Here is a 24,479-nt window from a genome sequence, read left to right as displayed (position 1 = left end):
CTCTGACTTAGCACTTACTGTTATGGATTAACAGATGTCTTTGTAGAGAGAATGGGGTTCGGAACAAAGCTTTGCATTCCTCACACTGGAATGGTCTCTCTTCAGAATGCGTCTGCAGATGAAAAACATGTCAGAGGAAAGGCTCAGCGAAATCAATTAACTGTCATTACAGTAATTATAGCTAATTTTCTAGACTGGATTCAGGAGGGGTATCATAGCAATTTGAAACTCCAGGGGATGAAGAATTAAAACAACCATTCTGCCATTATCCAGAATCCTGAAAGTCAGCATAGCAGCTACTGCACAAATTTACCTTCCCAGTTCTCAGAAGTGTTACAGGAGGTGTGCATATAAAGAGAAATAATATATAGAATAACCAAGGGGAAAAAAAATAGAAGCTCAGTTGCATTGCTTCATCAGTACTAACACTGGGGCCTTAAGTACTTAATAATATGAATAAATCCTTTAAAATTAAACACATGTACACAAAACCTTTCTTCTCAGTTATGTTTGATAACTGATCTGATTATCTCAAGATACCATCTAAAATTTGGCAAAGAAAATTTCTCAAATTATGAGACTGGTCTTACATATCCTTGTTTCAGCTTCTTGTATTAAGAGAAAAAAAATCCCCCAAAAAACATAGAAGCATCAGTACAGAAGTACTTGTTTGCTGTAGAAAAATTTGTCACAGCTGAGAAACAGACTCAAAGCCATAAATAAAATAAAAGGTTAAGCTTGGATGAGTCTCAAACTGCAGAGTTCCTGAAGAAGATTTCTTTTCTGGAGCTTGGGAAACATCCAGATTCATCCTACTTTTTTAAATTTCAAAGCACTTTCCCTGTTTCCTAGTGTTATTAAGGGCTGTCCCACTGCAGATAGTACATTAATCTGTACAATTTATTATCTACCCAATTTCCTACTATTTTTGCAAAGGAAAGCAAGCTTTTAAAGCGTCAGTGTCTAAACATTGTATTAGCTCACAAGGACCTTATGCAGAAGCTGAAAGGCCAAGAGGAAAAGGGGATGGACAATAAGTGTTTCATAATATGAATGAAATTAGGTAGATGAACTAATTTTGTAGACTGAGGGTAAATATTAGCATAGTACATATTAATATAATCTATGTCTGCTAATCATACCTTATGACATTTATAGCTACTCTTAAACTATGGAGAAAAAAGGACTGTGTGGAGTCAGCATATTTATTTTGATGTAGACTGAGGGCCTTGAACCCAGATTATCTTTAACACAAACATCCTCTTACGTACACAACAGTACCAAAACATTAGAGTACTTGCAACAGAATACAGAGGCTTTGGATTCAAAGTCAATTCCTTGACCTCAGCCTATGTCACTTAGCAAAAAGGCAACTGGAGCACCATCAAATGTGTGGAATATATCACACATTACATAAAATCTGCTGAATGTTGCAGTTCAGCTTCCATAGGTTTACATCACAGTTTACATTAGTTGACACCCTGCTTGGCAGTCTCAGCAGTCAGGCCAAGGATTGACAGGACATGAAGAGACTGAACTACCTTCTCACCTCAACAGGTGGTTCCTCCAGAACAGGGTTGAGACATATTGACGAGACACTGTGGGGAAGCTCGCAGTGCTGCTGTCTGTGCTGTACCTGTTCTGTGGATAAATAGAAGGGTTCAGTCTCTAGGGCTGTCAATCTGGCACCTTTCACGAGCGCAAAATTCATCTTGTTTATTTAAAAAAATGCCCTTTTTTAGAACACTCACCACTTGAGTGATAGTTCTGAAGAGCACAGTGATTTGTACAAAATTCCTACTTAGCATCTCCCTGACAGTTCTCCTAGTCTTTCGGTCAAAATACAAGTATTCATCTGCACATTTTAACTTCACTACAAATAAAAACACCTAACTAGGCATACCCACATGCAAGGGTATACAGATCATTTGCCTCTTTTGTGAATGACCCAGAAACAAGCTAGGTCTATTACAAAAAGCCACGCAATTCTTAATGAGGAAAGGTATCCCCCAAAGAAGCATGTTGGTTCTAATACTGTCCTTTTTTGTACAAATAGGTTCCAGATCAGAGGTGGCTTCCATTCAGTCACAACAGGGGACAGCCATACAATTAAAGCAACTGAGGATGGGCTCTTACGGAATATTTCATGGCAGCCTTTCCTACCATAGCATTTGTGGAGTCTTAAACACAGCCCAAGGCTACTTATTCCCAATAGAGAAACTGAGGGAACACAGTTGCTTCAATTCATTATGCTCCACAGGACCAAATAACCCTGGATTAACCATAAACCCTTTAAAATCCTGTGTCTGCTGACCTATTTCTACTTACTGTCATATCCTCATATTTTATTATCTGAATTCATCCTCTATACATAGCAACAAAGGAGCAGATGGGGCAAAAACTTCACCTTCTCCTGGGTGGAAGTAGTCTGCGTTATATGGCACAGAACATGCACCTTCATCCAATGTAACCTGGATGAAAGATGGGTACTTTTTTTCTGTAGCACAATCCAATACTGCATTTGCCTCTTTGAAATTAAGATACTATTCTCTTCCCTTGTCACAAAAATGGAACCATATTCTCCATAGGATCACTCAGTCATATAGTCTGAGCTTTCTCAAAAGACATCTGAGCTAGTTCCACTCGCGTAACACTTCCCAGTGCTGACATCCTCAAGAACAGACCAAGCTTTCACGTGCACCTACACAGAGCAGCATACTACCTGTATGCAGAAACAGCACACCAGAGGTACTACAGGAAGACTATGAGTTAGCTCCTGCCTCTCAGATCTGTAGCTATAAGGATCTAACATGTGCTAAATTAGGGTTCCCATCACAATGCTCTACTGAACAGAGCAGATAAATGGTGGAGTTGCTAAGTGTATCTCCCAGTGAAATCCTGTGAAATGTGAGGAACTAATCTCCTTCCGTTATGACCCAGACATTCCTTCTGAATGACCCAACATTCACCCACACCTGAAAAATGGTTAAAAGCACATGTTGCGGGAGCCATTTTTATTCTGGTACTTCCAACACAAAATTGTATTAAACCACCCCCATAAAGGAATCACAAACAACATCAACAACAAATTTCCATCCAACACACAAAATAGGAATTCAAAGGCATAAAATGTAGATGTATCCTGTTTCCTACTATAAATAAACAGTACATAGTGCTGCTCTAAAACCCAAGAGTTTTTTCAAGCATGTTGCTATCCAACCTGAAAGCATGTTTTCTGTTAAATGCTGTTGATTTAACTGTTTTTAACTACTATACCCATCATTCCTAGTGCAGGTTTCTAAGTTCCCTGCTACCAGCGCAGTAACTGTGTCCTGGAACTCAAAAAAGCACTGTGAACTTATTCAGAGTCCAACTTTTCTTCCTCCAAAAGAAAACGAAACCTAGGAGGACATCTTAAAGGAATACACACCTAAAGAACCATTAAAAACCCAATTTGAAGAAATACACAGAAGTATGATACATGGTAAAGGGTTTAAATTTCCAGTTACTGGATCAGCATTCCTGTGAACAAGCAAAAGAACTATCATCATCTCCTAGTAGTAGTGCAGCCCTCCCAAAATCATGGCACTTAAAACTATTTTGGCATCCTAAATTACCACATCCTTGACTTATTTATACCTTACAATTCGTTTTGTGTATACACATCCTTACTCCCCTTCATTATCTACTATGTCTCCTTATTTACACTGTTTAATGAATGGAGGCATGTCTAAAGAAGCCATTCAGGACAGGACATCTATGTCAATCTCCTGTCTCATGCTCATCTCTTCATTTAGCAAGTGAAATTAGAGACCTAAGTGTGGATGGGTGAATATTCACAGCTGTTTGGGTAAACTTCATGTAAACATAGGAATAAGTTTCTTTCATTATAGGACAGCATTGATTTACAGCCAGTACTATGTGCAAACAGGTTCAGGAAATAAGCATTCCAACATGCTTTAAGGAATTCTGTCAAAATAAGGCACTCACTAAATCTATCTAAATTTTAATATTTTTCCCATTAGTGAAGTCTCTAATCCTTACTTATGCTAGTGGTGCTGCTGCTTTAAACACAGAATTGGGTCAAAGTGTTTACTCATTCATACTTAATCCTGAAGTCCATTTTCAGCCCAAACCCCCTACCAGTCATCCACTGCAAATTAATATAAGGAAACATGTAAAAAATATTCATTTCAGATATAGAAGTATCTTTCCAGATAGTATTTTATACCTTTTCCTTAGAACATATCCAATTTGTGAGATTTTTGCCCCATTTTCTTAATAAAGTCTAAAAAATAAGATACAATCACAGCATAATGGGGAGCTAATCTTGTCCTTCAGCAGGCTTCTGCATTCGTTCTGTTTTAGACAGTCATCACCACTTCCATCCTGAAAGAGGCGTTATTATTACTCTTAGATGATTTATGGCTGAAAGTGCAAGAAATGGTGCAAAGATCCTGTGCCAAATTCCCAGATGACATATAACGTGAGCCAAACTGCAAAAGACTTGTAAATATGGGTATATCGGGGGGGGGGGGGGGGGGGGGGGGGGGGGGGAGGTGTCCCCTTTCTTTTTTAGAGTCTTGTAATTCTGAAATAGCAGTCATGGATATAGCCTTGCCATTAAAAATGTAACCCCAGGTTAAAAATAATGATAGGCATTATAGAAATTAGGCCAAGCAGATTTGAGCTTAAAACAACAGAAGCAGAGCATCCCTTCATAAGCCTATTTTTCAGGTAATGTTTCTTCTCATGTTTTAATGTGTGAAAACTACCCAGTGCAAATACAACATAGTTTGAAAGCATCTACTGCTAGGTGCAGCAATGACTGCAACAGGACTACACTCAGTTTTAGTCAAATATGGTATTTTTTTAAAAAAACAAAAGTTTGAAGACATTTTACATTAGTTACATTTTGACTCAATAACCTAGTACTAAAAAAAAAAAAACCACAAAAAAAAACCCCCACACAACAAAACCCCCAGAAAACTCAAAATGGGGATTTACTCATGCTTTTAACTGTGATTTCCTTCTGCTTATTTAATTTTTTTTTTTTTAACTAGAATTCATTTAGTATTTTGAGATTTTGGATATAACAAGTAACACTAAAAAATACATTCTCCAATACTTCAATCCCATGTTTATAAGCATGCCAGAGCTTAATGATGAACCACTTAAAAGAAAAAAAAAATCTGCAAATCTGAGGCTGGCAGACCTGTAAACAACAACAGCAGAGTGCTTTACCTTCTTGTGATTCTTGTAAACATTTCTGTGGGCAAATCCCTTTCCACAAAGCTTGCATTTATAAGGTTTATCTTCACTGTGTATTATTTTGTGTGCAGTCACTTGATCAAGTCGTTTGAAGGACTTATTGCAAACCTCGCAGGTGTAGGGGCGTTTTTCTGCAGAAAATGAGTGGGGGACATTTAATCTCCTGTTTATACGGGGGGAGAAGATGAAAGGCAGAGACAGTCATCTCCTCAGAGAGATTTTTGCAATTAAGTCAACCCAATTAAGATTAAACCAATTAGAAAGACATCTAATGCCCTCTATATTAGACAGTTAAGTCACTTCACAAAAGATGAGCCATGGTGTATCTCAAGAAATTGGCACATTCTTTGCAATAATCATCACTAAAACTGAATTCTGATTAATTAGCTTAAATCAAAAGAGAATGACTTCAAAGACTAAAACTCTGTTTCCAGATTACAAATGTGAAAGAGGGCATGACAGTTTAAATGTTTTAAAACTTAATTAACAATATACATATTAGCTTCCAAAACCAAAAGTTCCTATGCAAAAAGCCTTTATGCTTCAAATGGTGACTGCAACTTAACTACATTAGTGCTCATTCAAAAGTGTCAACAGAAAGCTAGGAGCCTCTGAGATATAGATTATGTTACAAGAAATGAGCATTTGGTGAGGACTGATACCAAGAAAAGTTAAACTGTAAGCCTACGCAGCTGTAAAAACCTTGTTCTAAATGCTAATGTATTTGACAGAACAATGTTTGTGTTTCCGTTGTGTTGGTTGATGTTTCTAATCACTGGTGAAAGATATAGAAACACTAGATGGCAGCGATCAGAAATCCTGGCAGAGCCAATTTGTGTCATACTGGCAAACCTAGGGACAGGCCACTCCCCGCTCACAGTGACCTGTTCTGGCAGAGGACAGGCACAATGAAACATTTCTGTGTGGTCTGTGAAACTGTGTGGAGTATGAGCTGTTTTCATCCATATGAATGAATGTTCCCCTTTTTATCATAGATCTCTGTCTGACAGCATACCCCAGCTTCCATCCATTTCTCTTAAACGTGAGATTGTAACCATTGGTTCTTCACCTCCTCTCTAAGCCAAAAAGCAGTCTTTTGCCCCATCCAAGCTAACTGACATCATCTATCCAGCTAGCATGAAAAAATCATTTGACAAAGCAGCAACAGAAAGACAACTATTAGCATTACACCTGGATTTTGAAAGGCTTAGAAAGGATAGCTTAGAAGGTTTCCTTGGAACCTGAGATTTGCTTAAACAGCTCAGGACAACACAGAATTTATCAAGCCTTCTATGAGAAACCAATTCGGGTAAAATTCAGTATTTGTTAAATTCATATACACATATAGAGAGGTTTGCGTTATTTTTGCACATTACCTGAATGAGTTATCATATGGCGTTTTAGCTGGTTAGCTGAAATAAATTTCTTGTCACATTCCTGACACTCAAAGATTTCATGGACCTGCAAAATAAGTGTTTAATGATAAACAAACATGCGTCTCAAACAAGATCACGTACAGAACTTCTCTAACAGCCCGTAACTATTTCTTAGTCAGCAGCTACACTAATACTTACAAATATTCTGTGGTTCCCCCCTCACTAGTCCCTTGGTGAAAAACAGTATCTTTCAAAAAATAAATATTCATAACTGCAAAGAAAAAATCATCACTAAAACTATATTTAGAAACACAAGTTATGCAAATTTGCAGTATCAGATCTGTTTTAAATAACATTATTATGAAAGCATTAAAAATGAAAGCATTAAAAAAACAGATGCAGATTACCTTTTCAGAACATTTCCTTCCAGTCAAGACATAAATAAAAATAACACAGTAACTACTTCAGAGCTGCTATAAGAATTTTAAAAAACAACTGCTATCAAACTCAGGACTGGTTTTCTTAAAAGCTTTTAGAGGTAAGACAGTGGAGGGGCAGCAGTGGCTCTTGAACTGGAAATGCAGTAAGCATTACCAAGATTTTCAACATCACACAGCACATAACGTCATCAAGGACTAAATATTGGAAAATAGAAGAGGCAGTTGAGAGCTGAAACTTCTGATATTAAATAAAAAAAAAAAATCCTGTCTTTTATTGTTTGCTCCCCCCAAAATCACAACACATACATAGTTCTCCACCTGCTAAGATTACCATTCACCACCTGCTCTGTATTACATTTGCCATCAGCAGCCTCTCCTCAGCTTAGCTACAGTGCAACTGAATATACATTGCTTTTTGAACTGCAGCCTTAGACAGCAAAACTTCTGTAGGAGGATCTAGTGGCTAAAAATAACAAATATCAAAGGTTCAACACAATACTCTGATACAAAACATTTGTGAATATCACAGTAAAGAAGCTCAACTAAGACTTCTACTTCAAACAAACAAAAAACTCAAGAAGAGATTTGCCATAAGTATTCTATCTCACCATGTTTATATGCTGCTACTCACAAAATAACTTTAGAGCAAATTAAATGTTTTAATAAACTAAAAAGTGGTTCTTATTTCCTACAACCTCTGCAACCTTGCACACTTTGGGAAGTGATGCTTAACCAAGTGCTCAAACAGAATCAGGTGGTAAGCTCAAATGAAGATCATTCATTCTAAATATTCTGTTTACCCAGCTGCATTTCAGATTCATTTCTCTGAAATGCGCACACAATCTACTGCTCCACCCTTTCCCCAACAGATCCAAATTTTACTTTAATTGTTGACTGAAGTTTACATAATTCTGCAACCAAGCACTATCAGAATCCCCTCTGAAACAATTAATTGAAATAACTTGTAAGTAATTCTTAAACATAATATTTAATACTTAATCAGAACCCAGACTGTGCTTTAACACTACAAATGTCTGATTCCAGCTTAGGAGCATTGTTCAATAAACAGTCTCATTTATTATATCTGCATCAAAACAGAGACTTCGGAGCATGTGCATTAAAAAGGTACAGCTATCAAATATATATACCATAGCTGATACTCTAATCAATTCTTCAGAAAAGAATCAGACAGACCTGTGTGCATGTGCATTAAATAGCTGTAGCTATCAAGCACATATTCTATAGCTGGCACTTTTTAATTAGTTCTTCAGAAAAGTGCACAATTACATGGTAAAACAATGGTAATAAAATACAGCACAATACTCAAATGGATTTTCATTTTAAGAAAACTTGTCAAGCAACATGCTCCACAAGTATACAGGCTGTAATACCACAGACAAGTACTCATGTAATGGTTTATTCGTATAACAAAACTAGTCTCGTTAGGGGTCTCTAACAGCTATCAGCTTTAAATTCTGCTACATTAAAGTCAGAATATACCTACAATAGTTTCATAGGCATTTGAAGAGCTACACCTTCAGATAACAACTTGCTAAGTGCTATATAAAACAGCAAACATCTGAACAAGATTAATATATGCTTAGATAAATATACTCCTTCACTTAGAAGACTGATGATCTTAAAATTTTCATGAGGTCTATTGAAAAGCAAGAGGTCATTCAAAAGTTTTAGGGGTGAAACTGAGCTAAAACTTTGAAGATACAAGTAATCCATGATCGGCTTCTCCAAAACCTAATCTGAATTTCAATCTACCACTCCAAGAACTGGATGAGACTATCTGTTGGAAGGCAGTGCTCTGAGAGAACAAGGATATGAGAATATTGCATCTAATTGAAATTATTAAATGCTACTGACAATTTTAGAGTTGTGTTCAAAATTTAGTTTCCTCTACCTTTCTATGGCTTTCACAGTGATTGTGAAAAATAAAGATTGCACAGTAGAACAAAACACTGCCCAGTGTTGAAAAAAAGGGCAGGAAAAAAACCAACACAGAGACACTTGGAACCAGTAGGTGAAAAAGTGGGGGGATGGGACAGGAATCACAGGTGATGTTTAAGGGTGACTCTCCTCACCAAAGTTTTGCAAGAAGTCCAGCTCTACAACAAAGTTAAAACAGAATCAGGGATTTTTCATAAGCAATAAAACACTCTCAACCTCTTAGAACAAATGGTGAGAGCAGGATCCTTCCTGGTTCTGTTGCTTTCTCTCCAGCAGAAAGGATACCTCCTAATGGAATCTTACACATTCATTTAAGAAACCTGCTAAGAAATCTAAAAAGGCAACAGCACTAACTAGTCTTACCAGTGATGCACAATCCTACATTTCATACAGGCACTTGTTTCATGACTTTTTCCAAAGTCAAAAAAACTTTATACTGTCTGACACTCAAAGGTGTCCTTAATCTTCTTTCTTAACAGGAGAATTAGCTACTTTATCGCTGAAAACACCTGCCTACAACAAGAGTTAGAATCTCACTCCACTGCTGTACAGCCAGAAACATACCCCCTCTGTCTACTAACAAGTACAGAAAGTGTAGCACTATCAATTCTGACTGCATCTTCCTGGGAAAAGAACAACACTGAGATTTGTTCGAACTTTTCTTCCCTTTCCACTTAAAGAACAGTAAAGCCTCAGTGAAGAAGCCTGGCAGTCTGTGCTATTCACACGTATATGCTCTCTTTTAAGTTCAAGTTCCTGTAATCATTCAAATCCCAAACATGAGCCACCTATGCCTAAGGTACAAAAGGAACTCTTTAGCAAGAATCTACATCAATGAAGGCAACATTCCCCTTGCTTGCTTGCTCACTATTATCACAGTTGAATGAATGCATTTTGCATTTTACTTAAACTTTGGAACTTAGTATCAGAATATAATTCAGGTGGTGTTTCATTTGCTATGGCAGGAGACATCAGAAACTCACAGAAAGGAGATTTTACAGCAATCTTTTTCATTCTATTACCCAGTCTTCTGTAAGCTCCTATACAGCATTTCCTGAGTCATGTTTGCTGGGAATTTATTCTTTTTATACTACTGTATCACTTAGCAGCCCAAATCATGGACTGTTATGAATATCAGACAGAAGGATATCACATGACAATTGGAGGATAAGAGAAAAGAGAACAGGTGGATATAGACAGAATAGAAAACAAAAAGATTCCAATCACCACAAAAAGCAATAATACCAGTGGATTAACATTGTAACTGTTGCTAAAGTTTTGTAGGCATCATACAGGCTGAGGATTGTATTATGGTAAGTAGTTTTGGAAATCAAAAAACCTAAAAAGTGTAGATAAGACTATTCTAGGTAGGACTGTGATCACTAAGGAAGACAAGATCAGAATCCAAAATAATTAGAACACTGAATAAAGTGCCAAAATGCTCAGTATATAGGAAGGAGAAACTAAATGAACAAATGCTACATGATAACCAACAGTTTACATAGCACCACTAGAGAAAACATTAATGAATTCCAAACAAAATACTAATAACAAGATTGATGATGCTGTTAGAAAGCACTGTCATTCTGAGATGTATTAATAGACATATTCCCTGTATTAATAAACTCAGGACAATCATTCCTCTATACTTGGCACTACCAAGTGCTCAACTAAGCATCACTGCTCTTCTAGTTTGGGCAGCTGACTTCAAGAAGCATACAGATAAAAAAAGAGAGAATCCACAGGAAGAAAAAGCTTACTAGAAGAAAAAGCTTACTAGAAGAAAAAGCTTACTAGAAGAAAAAGCTTACTAGAAGAAAAAGCTTACTAGAAGAAAAAGCTTACTAGAAGAAAAAGCTTACTAGAAGAAAAAGCTTACTAGAAGAAAAAGCTTACTAGAAGAAAAAGCTTACTAGAAGAAAAAGCTTACTAGAAGAAAAAGCTTACTAGAAGAAAAAGCTTACTAGAAGAAAAAGCTTACTAGAAGAAAAAGCTTACTAGAAGAAAAAGCTTACTAGAAGAAAAAGCTTACTAGAAGAAAAAGCTTACTAGAAGAAAAAGCTTACTAGAAGAAAAAGCTTACTAGAAGAAAAAGCTTACTAGAAGAAAAAGCTTACTAGAAGAAAAAGCTTACTAGAAGAAAAAGCTTACTAGAAGAAAAAGCTTACTAGAAGAAAAAGCTTACTAGAAGAAAAAGCTTACTAGAAGAAAAAGCTTACTAGAAGAAAAAGCTTACTAGAAGAAAAAGCTTACTAGAAGAAAAAGCTTACTAGAAGAAAAAGCTTACTAGAAGAAAAAGCTTACTAGAAGAAAAAGCTTACTAGAAGAAAAAGCTTACTAGAAGAAAAAGCTTACTAGAAGAAAAAGCTTACTAGAAGAAAAAGCTTACTAGAAGAAAAAGCTTACTAGAAGAAAAAGCTTACTAGAAGAAAAAGCTTACTAGAAGAAAAAGCTTACTAGAAGAAAAAGCTTACTAGAAGAAAAAGCTTACTAGAAGAAAAAGCTTACTAGAAGAAAAAGCTTACTAGAAGAAAAAGCTTACTAGAAGAAAAAGCTTACTAGAAGAAAAAGCTTACTAGAAGAAAAAGCTTACTAGAAGAAAAAGCTTACTAGAAGAAAAAGCTTACTAGAAGAAAAAGCTTACTAGAAGAAAAAGCTTACTAGAAGAAAAAGCTTACTAGAAGAAAAAGCTTACTAGAAGAAAAAGCTTACTAGAAGAAAAAGCTTACTAGAAGAAAAAGCTTACTAGAAGAAAAAGCTTACTAGAAGAAAAAGCTTACTAGAAGAAAAAGCTTACTAGAAGAAAAAGCTTACTAGAAGAAAAAGCTTACTAGAAGAAAAAGCTTACTAGAAGAAAAAGCTTACTAGAAGAAAAAGCTTACTAGAAGAAAAAGCTTACTAGAAGAAAAAGCTTACTAGAAGAAAAAGCTTACTAGAAGAAAAAGCTTACTAGAAGAAAAAGCTTACTAGAAGAAAAAGCTTACTAGAAGAAAAAGCTTACTAGAAGAAAAAGCTTACTAGAAGAAAAAGCTTACTAGAAGAAAAAGCTTACTAGAAGAAAAAGCTTACTAGAAGAAAAAGCTTACTAGAAGAAAAAGCTTACTAGAAGAAAAAGCTTACTAGAAGAAAAAGCAGAAAAACAGATGTATGAAGAAAGGTTGAGATAATTGTTCATACAGCCTAGGAACTGCAAATGGAGTTCACAACAACTGTGCAATATGATAACTGTTACAAAGGCAACAGTGGTGACTTCTTTGGCATTCTCTCAGGTAAGACAATTAACTCAATCTACAGTGAAAAAGACTTAAATAGACATCAGCAAAAGAGAACACAGGATTAATGAACACATTCTAAACAGCTGATGGCACTAAAGCTGAAAGTCAAAGAGAGATCTATGGAGGTGGTAGAACTCTCTTTAGTGGAACTTTTCAGGAGATGAAACAGTACATATCTAGGATGATTGAAGTACATGCTGACTCCCCTTTGTGAAACAGAATGGGCTAGAAAACCTCCTGAGGTGTCTTCCAGGCCTACATTTCATTGAATTTATTGAGATAAACTTAAAAACACAAAACAGCAAAAAAAAAAAAAAAAAAAAAAAGGAAAGCTGAGCTACCAAAAATTAGCATGGTACAAGCAACAGTCTGGAAAACAAGAAGGTTAATACTAAAGGACAGGCAATGATGACAGCAAAGTTTAATTATATATGGCTAAGAAAGGGCTTATCTTTAGACATTCAGGCACAAGCAATATGCAAGACACAAAGCTAAAAATGGGTTTCAAAGATAACATGAAAGCTACAGATCTGAATAACCATGTTTTCAGAGAGTAAACAGATCTCAATCCCCCCTATAGCCACCCTCATTACCTTCTTTCTCTATGTTTGTCAAATTTCTCTCTTTCTGTTGTATTTTCTGTTATTCCTAAACTTTACCTTCATATTCTCTACTTTTATTTCTTTACACTGAAAGGAAACAGGTGGAAAAAAATAATCTCTTTTCCTCCCTGTTTCACCTACTATTTTCTCACTGGTTTTATTGCCTGTCTAAATATTTTTGGCAATGTTGGTAATGGTTCCCACCCCACTTCCTACAAGAGCAAAGTAAATAAAGCAAACGGAAGGCATGAGTCCCACATACAACCTCCTTCGCTATCTGATACAGGTGTGAATCCAGAATATTTTCTGGATATCTTAAAAGAGGATCCAATCAAGAAGAGGAAATACATTTTTATGCACAAAATCTTCACGGTGATTTTTAAGATAAAAAAGCACTCAACTGACGTACCATCAATGCTACTTGGAAAGCCTGTTAGTGTGTGTCATAGTGTCTGAACAGAATTAGAACTAATGAAACAAAACAAATATTTTAATAAAATGGACACACTAACTACGATACTTTGCATTTTTCAGGGCCAACATAAAGGGTACTGATGTGTAAAAACTTCTAATTAGATGTGACCAGGCATACCACCATTTGGTTTGAGAAGTAACAAAGTATAACCCTGTTACAAAAGAAATGCAGGGCATATTAATAGAAGCAAAGAGAAAAACAAGTTTAAAAAGGGGGGAGGGGGGGCACTATTTCCCTTACAACAACATATTTTAATTGATATCATCTATATCCTCAATGGATTCAGGTTATAACCAGAGCATTATTAAAGACTTACAGTTAATCTGATAAACAGTACAATGTAGCTTTTTGCAAAAACAGAATCTCCTGGGGTTTAGTGATTCATCAAATTAATCTTGCAGGGACTTCCTTTGGGTATAATGGATTCAGAATCTCATATTCATAGTCCATCTGTATTTCTGTATGAACACCCTTATTTCCAATAGATGCTTTTCAAACTGTTAACCCCTCCTGTTCCGATTATAAAAGATTATGGGCACCAACAAAAAGACATTAAAAATACGGTTTGGGGGAAGAAAGTTTTTTACTACAGCACAACTAAATTACAAACAACACACCCTTACTGTTATGTCACAAAGTAATAAAGACTGAATTCATTTTGTACAAAACCTGAAGGCTCATGAACCTATTTTATGTCCGTTATGTATCCTATTGTTACATCATTTAGCTTAGTGTTTAAGAATGCAGTAAGATATTTCAGAAGTTTAGAGTTTAAGAAGAACAACAGGCAACTTTGACTTAATCCTGGAATGTGTGAACAATAAAAGCACAAACATCTTTGTATTTGGTAAAAGATGCATTAAAACTTTAGGAAGATTTCTGGTTTAACCACTTGTGATTACAAAAATAAATACCCACAATAAAATACACTGGGTTTGCAACCATGAAAGATTACCCCAAAGGTTTGCATTACAGCAGCTTTTAAGTGACCTAAGCAGCACAGTCTCTCATCTTAGTGAAGTCAAAGCCTGCTGTGGGTTAGCCTTCATCTTACTGACCTTTCGATGCTCTTGGAGATTTGTTGCTGAGGAACATTTCTTATTGCACACGGAACACATCAGCTTCTTCCTAGAATTTCCTGAAACAGAAACAAAATACCACCACCATCTTAAAAAGGAAGTGCTAAGAAAGAACCTAAATATTTCCACTGAGTCTGTGACTTTTCACTGGTCATTTGACTGACAAGATTTTTACATTTGTATCCCATCTTCAAAGTGTTCCATATCAGTTCTCTGTGGGTGTCCAACAAACCAGTTACTGATGGAATGTAAATCAAGAAAAGTAGAACAATAAAGAAAAAAACCCCTTCAAATAGATGTTATTATGTATCATCAATCCAACTCGATGAGCACAATTCAAAACTGAGAACAACTCACTTCATAACTAAACAGTTGATTTCTCCCAGAAGGAATTAGTGCAGCAATGACAAAAAAAGATCCCAAACTGAAGTAAAAACCACCACTTCCCCTTTTTCTTTATTCAGAAAGCATTAAGCATTCTACTATATCAAATATTATTAATGATCTTCAACTGAACAAGACAGGGAAATTGTATTAGCACCAGATCATAAATTCAAATCTCGTCTAAAATGTAAATTATAAAACAAGTTACAGGTCAGCTGCCAGATGTATTTTCGTTCCCTTTTCATAGTTGCTTTAAAAAGTCACCGAGCATTTAATTGGGTTTATCTATTTACCTTTTGAAATTAATTTTAGTAACCCACAAGGCTATTTTATTACAAGACAAAGCTACCACAAACTTAATTCTTTGTTATAATTGCTCATGCAAGATATTTCCTAGCTTATGTAAAAAGTACTCATACTACATTGAACACTAAAAAGAACAGGCACAGAAAAAAGAGGAGTACTCCTTAGTCAACCACACAGCAAGTATGGATCATAAACGAACTCCTTAAGATAGCCTTCAGCTCAGTTTTTCAGACTCTCAGCATCCTCTATCTTTCCTCCTCTTACTGTCCTAAAGTATTCATATTATGTTGATTCTTCTTACTACAATGCATCCTGTCAATTGATTGGTTTGATACTTAAGTTTGTACTACAAAGATATACTTAATCTCACATACGCATTTGCTGTTATAAAACTTACAAGTAATTATATATACTGATATACATATAAATACAGGAATACACTTATTAGTACTTCAAGTTACAAGAACATTAATGATACCTTTTCAGAGGAGAGAAGGGTGATAGTGAGTATCTGTTCACAGCTTTGCATAACAGTCAACACACATAACCCATTCTACTTTCCCTTGCCTCCAGGTAAACACAAAGCAGGACGGAATTCTAGAAGCCTCCCTCAACAGTAGTAGGTTATTTTCCTTCCTGCACCGACATCAGTTGTGGTTTCTGTGACTCCCAAACAGTAAAATAAAAGCTCTGCTCATTGTGCAGCCAGAGAAAAATTATCTTCCAGGCATGTGCTCTCAGTCATGTCTGGAGTGATCATTCAAGAGAAATGCAGAATTTGTATACTAATACATAACTGACCAAAGTTAAGCCTAAACATAACAACGCTCATGGATGAAGAAAATTCTTAACTGATACTGAAAAAAGGAGATAATCCTTTCTAAGAACAGTTTTGGAAGGGTTTCTGTACACTGTAAGAATTTGGCAGAAGAAAGAGCTTTCATGTAATGAAAAATCTTACAAAGCATCTCAGTGCTGTCATCATCAACTAAAGACTGTTTTCTTTGCACTCTGGTATTCTGCTGTCCCCACACAGACTGATCTGCCATTGACATTGAGAGGGGACATGCAGAGACCAGAATGACAGAACTGAGATCTGCATTGTGGACCTGAGCACAGTATTTTGCCCTTTCATGAAAACAGAGTGAAGCCTGATTGAAAACTATTGATTCAGAGTGCACAGATATAAAAACACTACAGCCTAACGGGACTAGTGGATTGTCTGATCTGGCTTCCTGCACAACAGAGGCTATAGAATTTTATGCAATACCCTCATCAAGCCTAATCGTTTGTGAAGCATATCTTCCAGAAAGACATCCCATTGTGTCTTGAAAATACCAAAAGATCAAGAACTCACCACTTCCTGTAGCAGTTTGTGCCAGTGGTTGACTTTCCTCAGTACTGAAATGTTTTGCTTTATCTAATATTTGCCTAGTTTAAACTTCCCCAGATTCCTATTACATTTTCTGCAGTAGACTAATGATTCATCAGGTATACAATAATTTGTCCCTAGGGGAGGAGAAATAGGTATTCTTGCAATTCGTTACTTCTTAATTTTCTTTTTGCTACAAATGAATCCATTAAAAAAGAAACCAAAGAAAATGTTTACCCTGATTTGCAAATTCAAGGCTAGAAACATGTTAGAAGATTGGGGTTTTTTTACGAAGAAACACTAAACTCTTTCTTACCACTGTGAACATTTTCTTTATGTTTTTTCAGGGCATCCTTACTCTTGAACCTCTTCCCACAGCTATCTGCCTTGCATATGAATCTGGCGTCCCCTCTGCATGCCTCCTTGTGCTGTTCATAACTATACAGGGTAATTGGTAAAAAAAAAAAAACAACAGAAAAAAAGCAACACATAAAGCAGTATCTACAGAAACCAGACACATCACAAGTACTCTGAGCTTAATGCATGCAGCACTGCAGAGTTCCAAGGCCACCTCATGCATTACTTACAGCAAATAGGAATGAAAGCATTTGACTTCTTTCACTGTTAGGATTCATATAAACTAACAAGCTTCAAAGCTAACATGCAAAGGGAGGCCAGCAATGATATGACAGCAGTCCAGTAACTCAGACACAAAACCTCAATTCTGAGCTGAAGGAAGTATTGCAAACAGAGCACTGAAAACTTCTTGAAGAGTCTCCTGGGCTGACATTCTCTGTGCACTGAAGTACACTACAGCAAAATAAAAAATAAAAAAAATAAAAAAACACAAAATAAGAGGAAAATTCTACAACTTACACAGGCTTGCAGTAGCTAAAAACATATATACAGCTCTGCAAATCTTTAAGTGAGTAATCTGTTCCATATGTGAACTCTTCTAGAATTTAATGGGACTAATCAAATGCATAAACAGCAAGAGTCAGGATCATACTTCTGTATCCTCATACAGATAAATCTTACTTTGCATGATGTAAAATTTTACTTAACTAGCTGTACAGCACAAACCCAACTTCCACTATAGACTAAAAGGAACAAATCTAAGTTCAAGAGAAAATATTTAACTGCCTCCACCAAATATTTCTCTGCTATGTAATTTTATTTATTTCCATGAAAGAACACAGAGCTCATACACAGCTGCCAGTTCTAGGAACGTTTACATTATTTAGATGTAAGAAAGAACAATTTATTACAAGAGCAGCCTTAAGGGCATTCTATGCAATATGAATCTGATTCTTTCCAATACAGGAGAGTTAGATTAAATTACTGTCTGTAATTACTTAAGTATCTAATGCACTATCTGTAATTAAATGTATAATAAGTAATATGTCTACTTTATTGCAAGTAAAAAATATATAAACAACAAAAGATATAAACAGTTATAGTTTTGTACAAAAGTGTAATTGTAAGACATATGACTTTAGTGACAAAACTGTACATTTACATTATCAAGAAAAGTAAAGATGGGGTCTTAAATCTCACATCTTTCATGTTCCTATTTGTTTTTTTACCATCACCCAAATATTTAGTTAAGCTAATATGAACCATCTTTTTTTTCCTCCTGAATCTTACTTCAGTTCTGTAACTACACTCACAGTTTAAAAATTCCTAAACTACTAAATAGACCACTGATGGAGACCAATGGCTCTGCATCAAACAGCAGCTCTGATCTGATCTACAGTGTATGATTTTGACACTTTAAAACTATAGTGACACTTTTGCAATTCAAATTGAAGTCTCCGATAAAAGAAATTAACATAGTAAAGGACTAATGTAAAGGGTAAGGGTACAAATACATAAACATAAAAATTAAACCTTAAATTGTCGTTAAGGCAAGAGAAACAAATGATTGAATAAAATTGTTTTAAACTATCCCCAAAATGAACACTTCTGTTTTTACTCACTGTCTTTGTAGAGCTTGTTTAACAGGGAATTTCTTTCCACAGTTTCTGCACTTAAATTCCTTTTCCTCACTGGGTTTTTGGTGCAAAGTCTGAAGATGTTCAGCTAGAATCTCCTGGCTGGCAAAACTGGACTCACAGTTTGGGCACGCATGGTCCTCTTTACAGGTAAGGGGATCTGCACGATTGGAGGCAAAAACAGTAAAGGAATAGTATTCAGGGAATATTTTGATTACATTAAGAGATACTCTGCCAGAAACCAATTATGCAAAATGGCATTGCAAAATTCACAAAAGACATTGTCTCTGAATGGATTATAGGCACACTATCTTGAGTGGATTACCACCAGCATTACTGAAAATAGATGCAAAATATTAAGTTGGGTGCTGTTAGCCTAAATTAGTCATCCAGGTTGTCTCTACTTTGACAAAGATGCTGAGAATTCACCAGACAGCTCAGGTCACCTACCTTTTCTTAGACTTCTAACCTTAGGATTGGCTGAACAGGTTTATGAAAAGGTTTATTTCTCTCCCATTTAAGACAATACCCCTCTCAGAGCAAAAAATTAGCTTTCATAAGACTATATGTCTTCTCATGAAATCTAGGCTCACTCATTTACTCAGTAATTCATGGGACTGGCTGTTCCTTATTAGGTAAAGAAAAGAACCTCAATTCAAGCCAAAATAAAAAGATAAAAATAATACCAGAGCTCAGACTAAACCTGAGGATTCCAGTTCCCCAATACTATATAGTTCAGTGTTCTCTTTCTTTGTTACTTTTTTTTACAGGTTGCTTACCTGCAATTTTTTCACCAGCTGGTTGCACTTCTTTATTGTTGCCACTGTCTTCATCTTCCTGGATAACAGTTACTTCTTCCTCCTCCTCCTCCTCTTCTTCCATGTCACTGTCCAAGTACCCAATCAGAAGTTCTGTGTCTGTTTCAATATCTTCCACAGCCAGATAGAAAATATTTTCCCCTTCCTGTTGCAAACAATAGAGTACAAGCAATGAATAATTACGTCAGAAAAAGTAAAATCTGAAGACAAGTATAGGACCCTGTACTAATATTAGCCCTCACCTATGGAAGGGCTGGCTCCATTTCTCAGGGACCACAATGCTAGGACCACCCTTCAAAGACTTCTTTCCATGTGTGGCTGCATGGACAAAGTGCCCTCGTATTCTGGAAATAGTCCCCTGCCTCATCTGTGAGGCTTTTCCAATAGGCACTGTAGCCAAGACCAAGGTGAACGCAGTCTTCTCCTGCCACACTTTGTCTGACAAGGACTTCAGAGTTTGAAAATGAAACATTTGAGTATTAGAAAAATATTTTTTAAAATTTTAAAAAATTTTTTAAAATATTAAATAACTAATACAGCTTTAACTCTGTCCCCTGTTGGTTGCTTGAATTATAACCCAGCTTTCAGTAACATGTTTACATAGTGCTATTTTCTGTCTCTCCCCCTCCTTAAGATACCCAGCCTCCTTCATGAACAGGTTTTCAACCCTGGTCAGTTATCTTCACTGTCAAGTTAGAAGGCACATCTGTAAAATGCACTTTAAACCACTGGATCAAAATGCTTTGCTGCTTTAAATCAGTGTAGGTACACAGATCCACAGAAGGACAAAGATCCAGCCCAGATTCTGTACGAGAGGGCAAACTACATGATAAGTCCTAAACCCTCTACAATGAATAAGCAAGCTTCCAAATACGTAAATAAGCTAACAACTTTGGTCTTTGACAACACTTAAAGTTACCAATTTTGGTGTGGGGAAGGGGGTTGAGGGCAGAGGTCTATAGCACTATAGCAAACCCATCTGTTTCCTAAACTGATACACAAAGCTGCTTTTTTTTCCCCTATGCAAACCAACTGCTTTAGATACTAGCCAAAGCACCAAAGGAGACTCATTCTTAGGCAATGAAGACTTCCAACTTCTACTGTAAATCTTAAAGCTTATCTGATTAACATCCAGAAAATTTAATTGGAAGCTTCTTTACACTACATCTAGCCATATATTTTTAACAAGCTTGCTAGCACAAGGACAAGATAATGATTTTTAATTTTGTTAATATACTAAGATTAATTTAAACTGTCAACAGAGATGTAACATTCTTTGTGCTTTAGGTCTGTTATATATTACACAAGTTAATTGTCACACAAGAGTGAAACCTATTAATTTCAACAGACTTGATACAGCTACTGTTTTCAAGGACACAACTTTTCTGTTTTTAACTCAACTGCAGCATCTGACAAAAAAACTATGTATTTTTTAAAGATACATTCTGCAGTCCAGATTTCTATCAGCATGTTAACCTAACTTCTGCATACATCTAGAAGTTGCTGTTTCTTGTATGCTTCTGTCAAGTTGCAGAGACCTTTAATTTAATACAGTCTAAACTCAAATCATGTATTGAAACTCTTGACATGAGGAAAAGTAAAAGGCCCTTCTACTGACAGTCCCCGCTTAAGATAAAATCACTGGGGTAAACCTTCAACAGACTGCTCTTTAGGACAACCTTATTCTAAAAGCAAGACAACCTTATAAATTGAAGCATATACTGGCTTGCAAAATGGAAAAAGAAGAGTGGGAAAAGGAAAAAGGAAGCCATGTATCCCAGGCAAAAATAAAGTCATAAACTTACACATTAAAGAACCAAATAGAACACCTTCCAATTGCATCATACGTAACACATCGTACACCGCACAGTGAATCTGGGAGAACAGCAACCATAACTGATTATTCCGGTTAACCTAGACCAAGTGTACGAATCCCAACAACTAAGCTCTTATCAGTATTGCGGCATCCTCACCATCTTTCTACTACCCTTATGTGCATCTGGGGCTTAATTTATACCTTTTGTCTAAAACCATACTGGTTCCTTCCCACTTGTGTACTTTTAGTTAGCAAAAAGATTAATGGAAGAAGTACTAAGAACTCTCAATGCTTGAGTACTCTTGGTCGCATTTGCATCGAAAAGAAATTAGCTTTGGTGCCAGCCCAAACTAAAACACAGCTCAAACTCATTTCTCCTCCAAGGCTAATTTGTTTGGCTTTTCCATCCAAACAAATGCTAACAGTCAGGTATTCAGAGCACTAATTAATCCAGATATACCACTCTGTAGTAGCTCCTCAAGGCAGTAATTTCTGTGAAACCAATGGAAGCTCTCCAGAAACCACAAAGGAATTTAAGTCTCTGTCTCCAGTAGCAGCACATGCATGAAGGACACTTACCTACATGCATGCAAACACAGTGAACGTAGTACGAAATATTTTGAATAAATTTAATAATCCTCCTGTTTCTAAGAACACATCTCCAGTTGTTCTCGCTGCCTATTTGCTTAGGCCAAGTTGGCTGTTTTGCTAACAGCATTCATCTACAGTGGGCCACAACCTCCCTCCGAGCTACTGCCAGTTATTATTCCACTTCGCTTCTCTCACCCCCTGCCTCAATTGTCATCTTTTATGCTATAAACCACACTGATCTGCCCAGCAAATACAGGTTTTTTTGTTCCAACAGCTCCTGCTATTCCATTTTTGCTCCACTGCAGGCACCTCTCCCATTCAGATTCTTGGCTTTTCTGTAGTTACTCTTCACGTGTGCTTTGTAAGAGGATATGCTGAGAGGGAACATGAGACAAGTAGCACTGACAGCCCACCACACTTTCATCCAAAAGCGTAAGACACACGTGTCATCACTCCTGAAAGCTGAAAACACAGGAGGAGGAAGCAGACAGTCTTGTATTACCTGAGGGGAGTAGTGCTTTTTTTATCCTTCAGAGCTCTATCAGTGGCTCCACCTCAGCCTTCCTAATCCTTACCAAGTTTCCCCCTGTGCCCATAACCACTCCTCTTAAAAGTGCTACCTGGCTTCCCTCTACACCAAGTTGCCTGGCAGCAAGCCAGCTCTTCAGCCTACCTGTTCTGCCAGTTCTCATTTGCTACCTCTCCAAACAAGCACACTCCCTTTCCTGATCTTTGCCTGCAGCTCCAGGACGTCATGTTTGCCAGAGTAAAACCAACCTTGACAATGTCTGTGATGGCAGAAACCCCAATCCAGGAAATGCATGGAGGTGATTTCTTGCGGGCTGTGGCAGAAGATAAAGCCACAAGCTCAGGCACAGGAAAGGTCAAAACCAGCATGTGGTGCAAGGAAAGACACGATCAGAATAATGAAGCCTTCCCAAGAGAGAAAGCCAACCAAGTACCCCTTGGGGGAGAGTGGGTGAAGCCCACCACAGCCTTCCGGAAGTGATGCTGGGGACTAAGAGACTCTTGCCCCTCCCTGCCGCCCACCCCACCCCCCAAGCGAGGAAGGGGAAACGGATGGCACAAATGAAGGAAGCTTTTCTGGTGTTCACACTAATTCATACACTGAAAAATGCTTGACTAAGGCACATATCCCTGTCCCACTCAGTCTACTGCTGGGTGTGCAGCAAGTTTGTGGCTCTCATTGGCCAGGAAGCAGATGGATCCCAGAGAGACCTCCCTTCAAAAAAAAACCAAACCAAAGCACCTTTAATATACACGTGCAATGGAGACATTCAGCCCAAGAACTCTGACTATATTTAATTGGAAGTCAAACACCTGAACCACAGATAAGGAGACACAGAAGCATCAGGTCTATCTACTTATTTATTCCTGTCATGCTGTATTGCATGGTAAGGTAGGCAGCCTTTGTGGTAAGGTACACAAACTTTGAGATGTGACCATGAGATTAAATAGAGCACAACATTAAACTAATATAGCAATTCCTACATTTCTCCTGTGTCCTTATGCCATACCGCAGATTTTAGCGATAGCGCCCTGTCAAGGTTAGAATAGTTTTCCAGCTGAATATTCTGTACTATGATAGACTTTTTCTGCTTTATTCTTTGGCTGCAGTTATTATCTTGCGTTAAACTAGAAGTAATTGCTTTTAGTTTCCCATCTGCAGAAGAATATGTTTCACTGCAGTAATGATACTACATACCCAAATCTTACAGTTAAACTCCTCAGGAATTTCAATTATGTGTACAGTAGCAACACAAATGAAAGCTAGAAGAATTTGTATTTTTTTTCCCTGCCCAAAGGTATTCCTCCCACCCTTCACTGTATGTTTCGATTCAGTACACATTTTCCAATCTTCCAACTTAAAAATATAATATTCTTGTTTCTCTGTGGGAAGAAAAAAAAACTAAAATGGGAGTTCAAAAAACTAATTCCAGCAACATGCCAATTCTGGTGGCTCAACAGAGAAGCACTGGAACTTTTGATTACTCTTCTCACTGAAAACTTTTGTTGTGAGAAGCATGTCCCCTACCCCGTACCCACCCCCACTGCCCACCTTGGGAAGGTTGACATCAGCAGCATTTTTATGACATGGGCTCTGTACGTGCCCAGTATGTCACTTCTTCCAGTACTAGCAGATAGTAATGAACCTATAGAGTATCCTGAACCAAGACACTGCAACTTACTCTTGGAAGTCTCCTTTAGAGGCTCTGTGAAAAATATAAACCATCAATTGCAAAAAAATAAACCATTTGCTTAGATTTGGGCAATGTGTTTACATCCTTCTTTTTACAGATGTTTTATAGAGGAAATCTACAGGGTTCCAACTTCAGTTATACCTTCTCTTAGAATCACGGAATAAAAGCACCTCTGGAGGCCATCTCACCCAACCTCCCTGCAGAGGTTTCTCAGAGGTCAGATGGTTTCTCCCCATTTCTTGTTAGATTCCCTCTGATTTACCAGCCACTCCTCCCAGTTTTGTGTCACCAGCAAATTTGCTGAAGGTACACCCTGCCCCATCATCCAGAACATTTCTCTTTTGATATATGCACTCTTCAACTGTTCCACGACATCCTTGTACAACTCTAGTAAGAGAATATTGCTTTTAGCACACATCCTTTGCAGAGGATGTTAACCACTCCAGCAGTAATATACAATTCTCATTTCATTATTTCCAAAGCATCACTGAAGTGACCC

General features: G+C 37.0%; 1 protein-coding gene across 5 annotated transcripts in view; it reads right to left on the bottom strand.

Moving 5' to 3' along the window:
* The window catches only part of PRDM5 (PR/SET domain 5), an 88,317-nt gene that overhangs the window by 42,968 nt on the left and 20,870 nt on the right, over window positions 1-24,479 (bottom strand). For 3 of the 5 annotated variants that reach the window (XR_003556958.2, XM_005243135.3, XM_055797128.1), the window contains 8 exons: window positions 19,313-19,496; window positions 18,519-18,693; window positions 17,257-17,349; window positions 16,856-16,977; window positions 14,457-14,536; window positions 6,648-6,732; window positions 5,245-5,402; window positions 19-112 (listed from right to left, as the gene is read on the bottom strand). Coding sequence is in view for 4 of the 5 variants with exons in the window: in XM_005243135.3 (XP_005243192.1) it covers window positions 19-112; window positions 5,245-5,402; window positions 6,648-6,732; window positions 14,457-14,536; window positions 16,856-16,977; window positions 17,257-17,349; window positions 18,519-18,693; window positions 19,313-19,496 (991 nt within the window). In the remaining variant the exon portion in view is untranslated. Of the gene's footprint in view, window positions 1-18; window positions 113-1,549; window positions 1,642-5,244; window positions 5,403-6,647; window positions 6,733-14,456; window positions 14,537-16,855; window positions 16,978-17,256; window positions 17,350-18,518; window positions 18,694-19,312; window positions 19,497-24,479 lie in introns of all 5 variants that reach the window. The other 2 variants (XM_027794958.2, XM_027794959.2) reach the window with 2 other exon arrangements.

This window comes from Falco peregrinus, chromosome 2, assembly GCF_023634155.1.
Source record: "Falco peregrinus isolate bFalPer1 chromosome 2, bFalPer1.pri, whole genome shotgun sequence".
NCBI lineage: Eukaryota > Metazoa > Chordata > Aves > Falconiformes > Falconidae > Falco > Falco peregrinus.
Note: the sequence above shows the minus strand (reverse complement) of the source record. Positions and strands in the feature narration are given on the sequence as shown.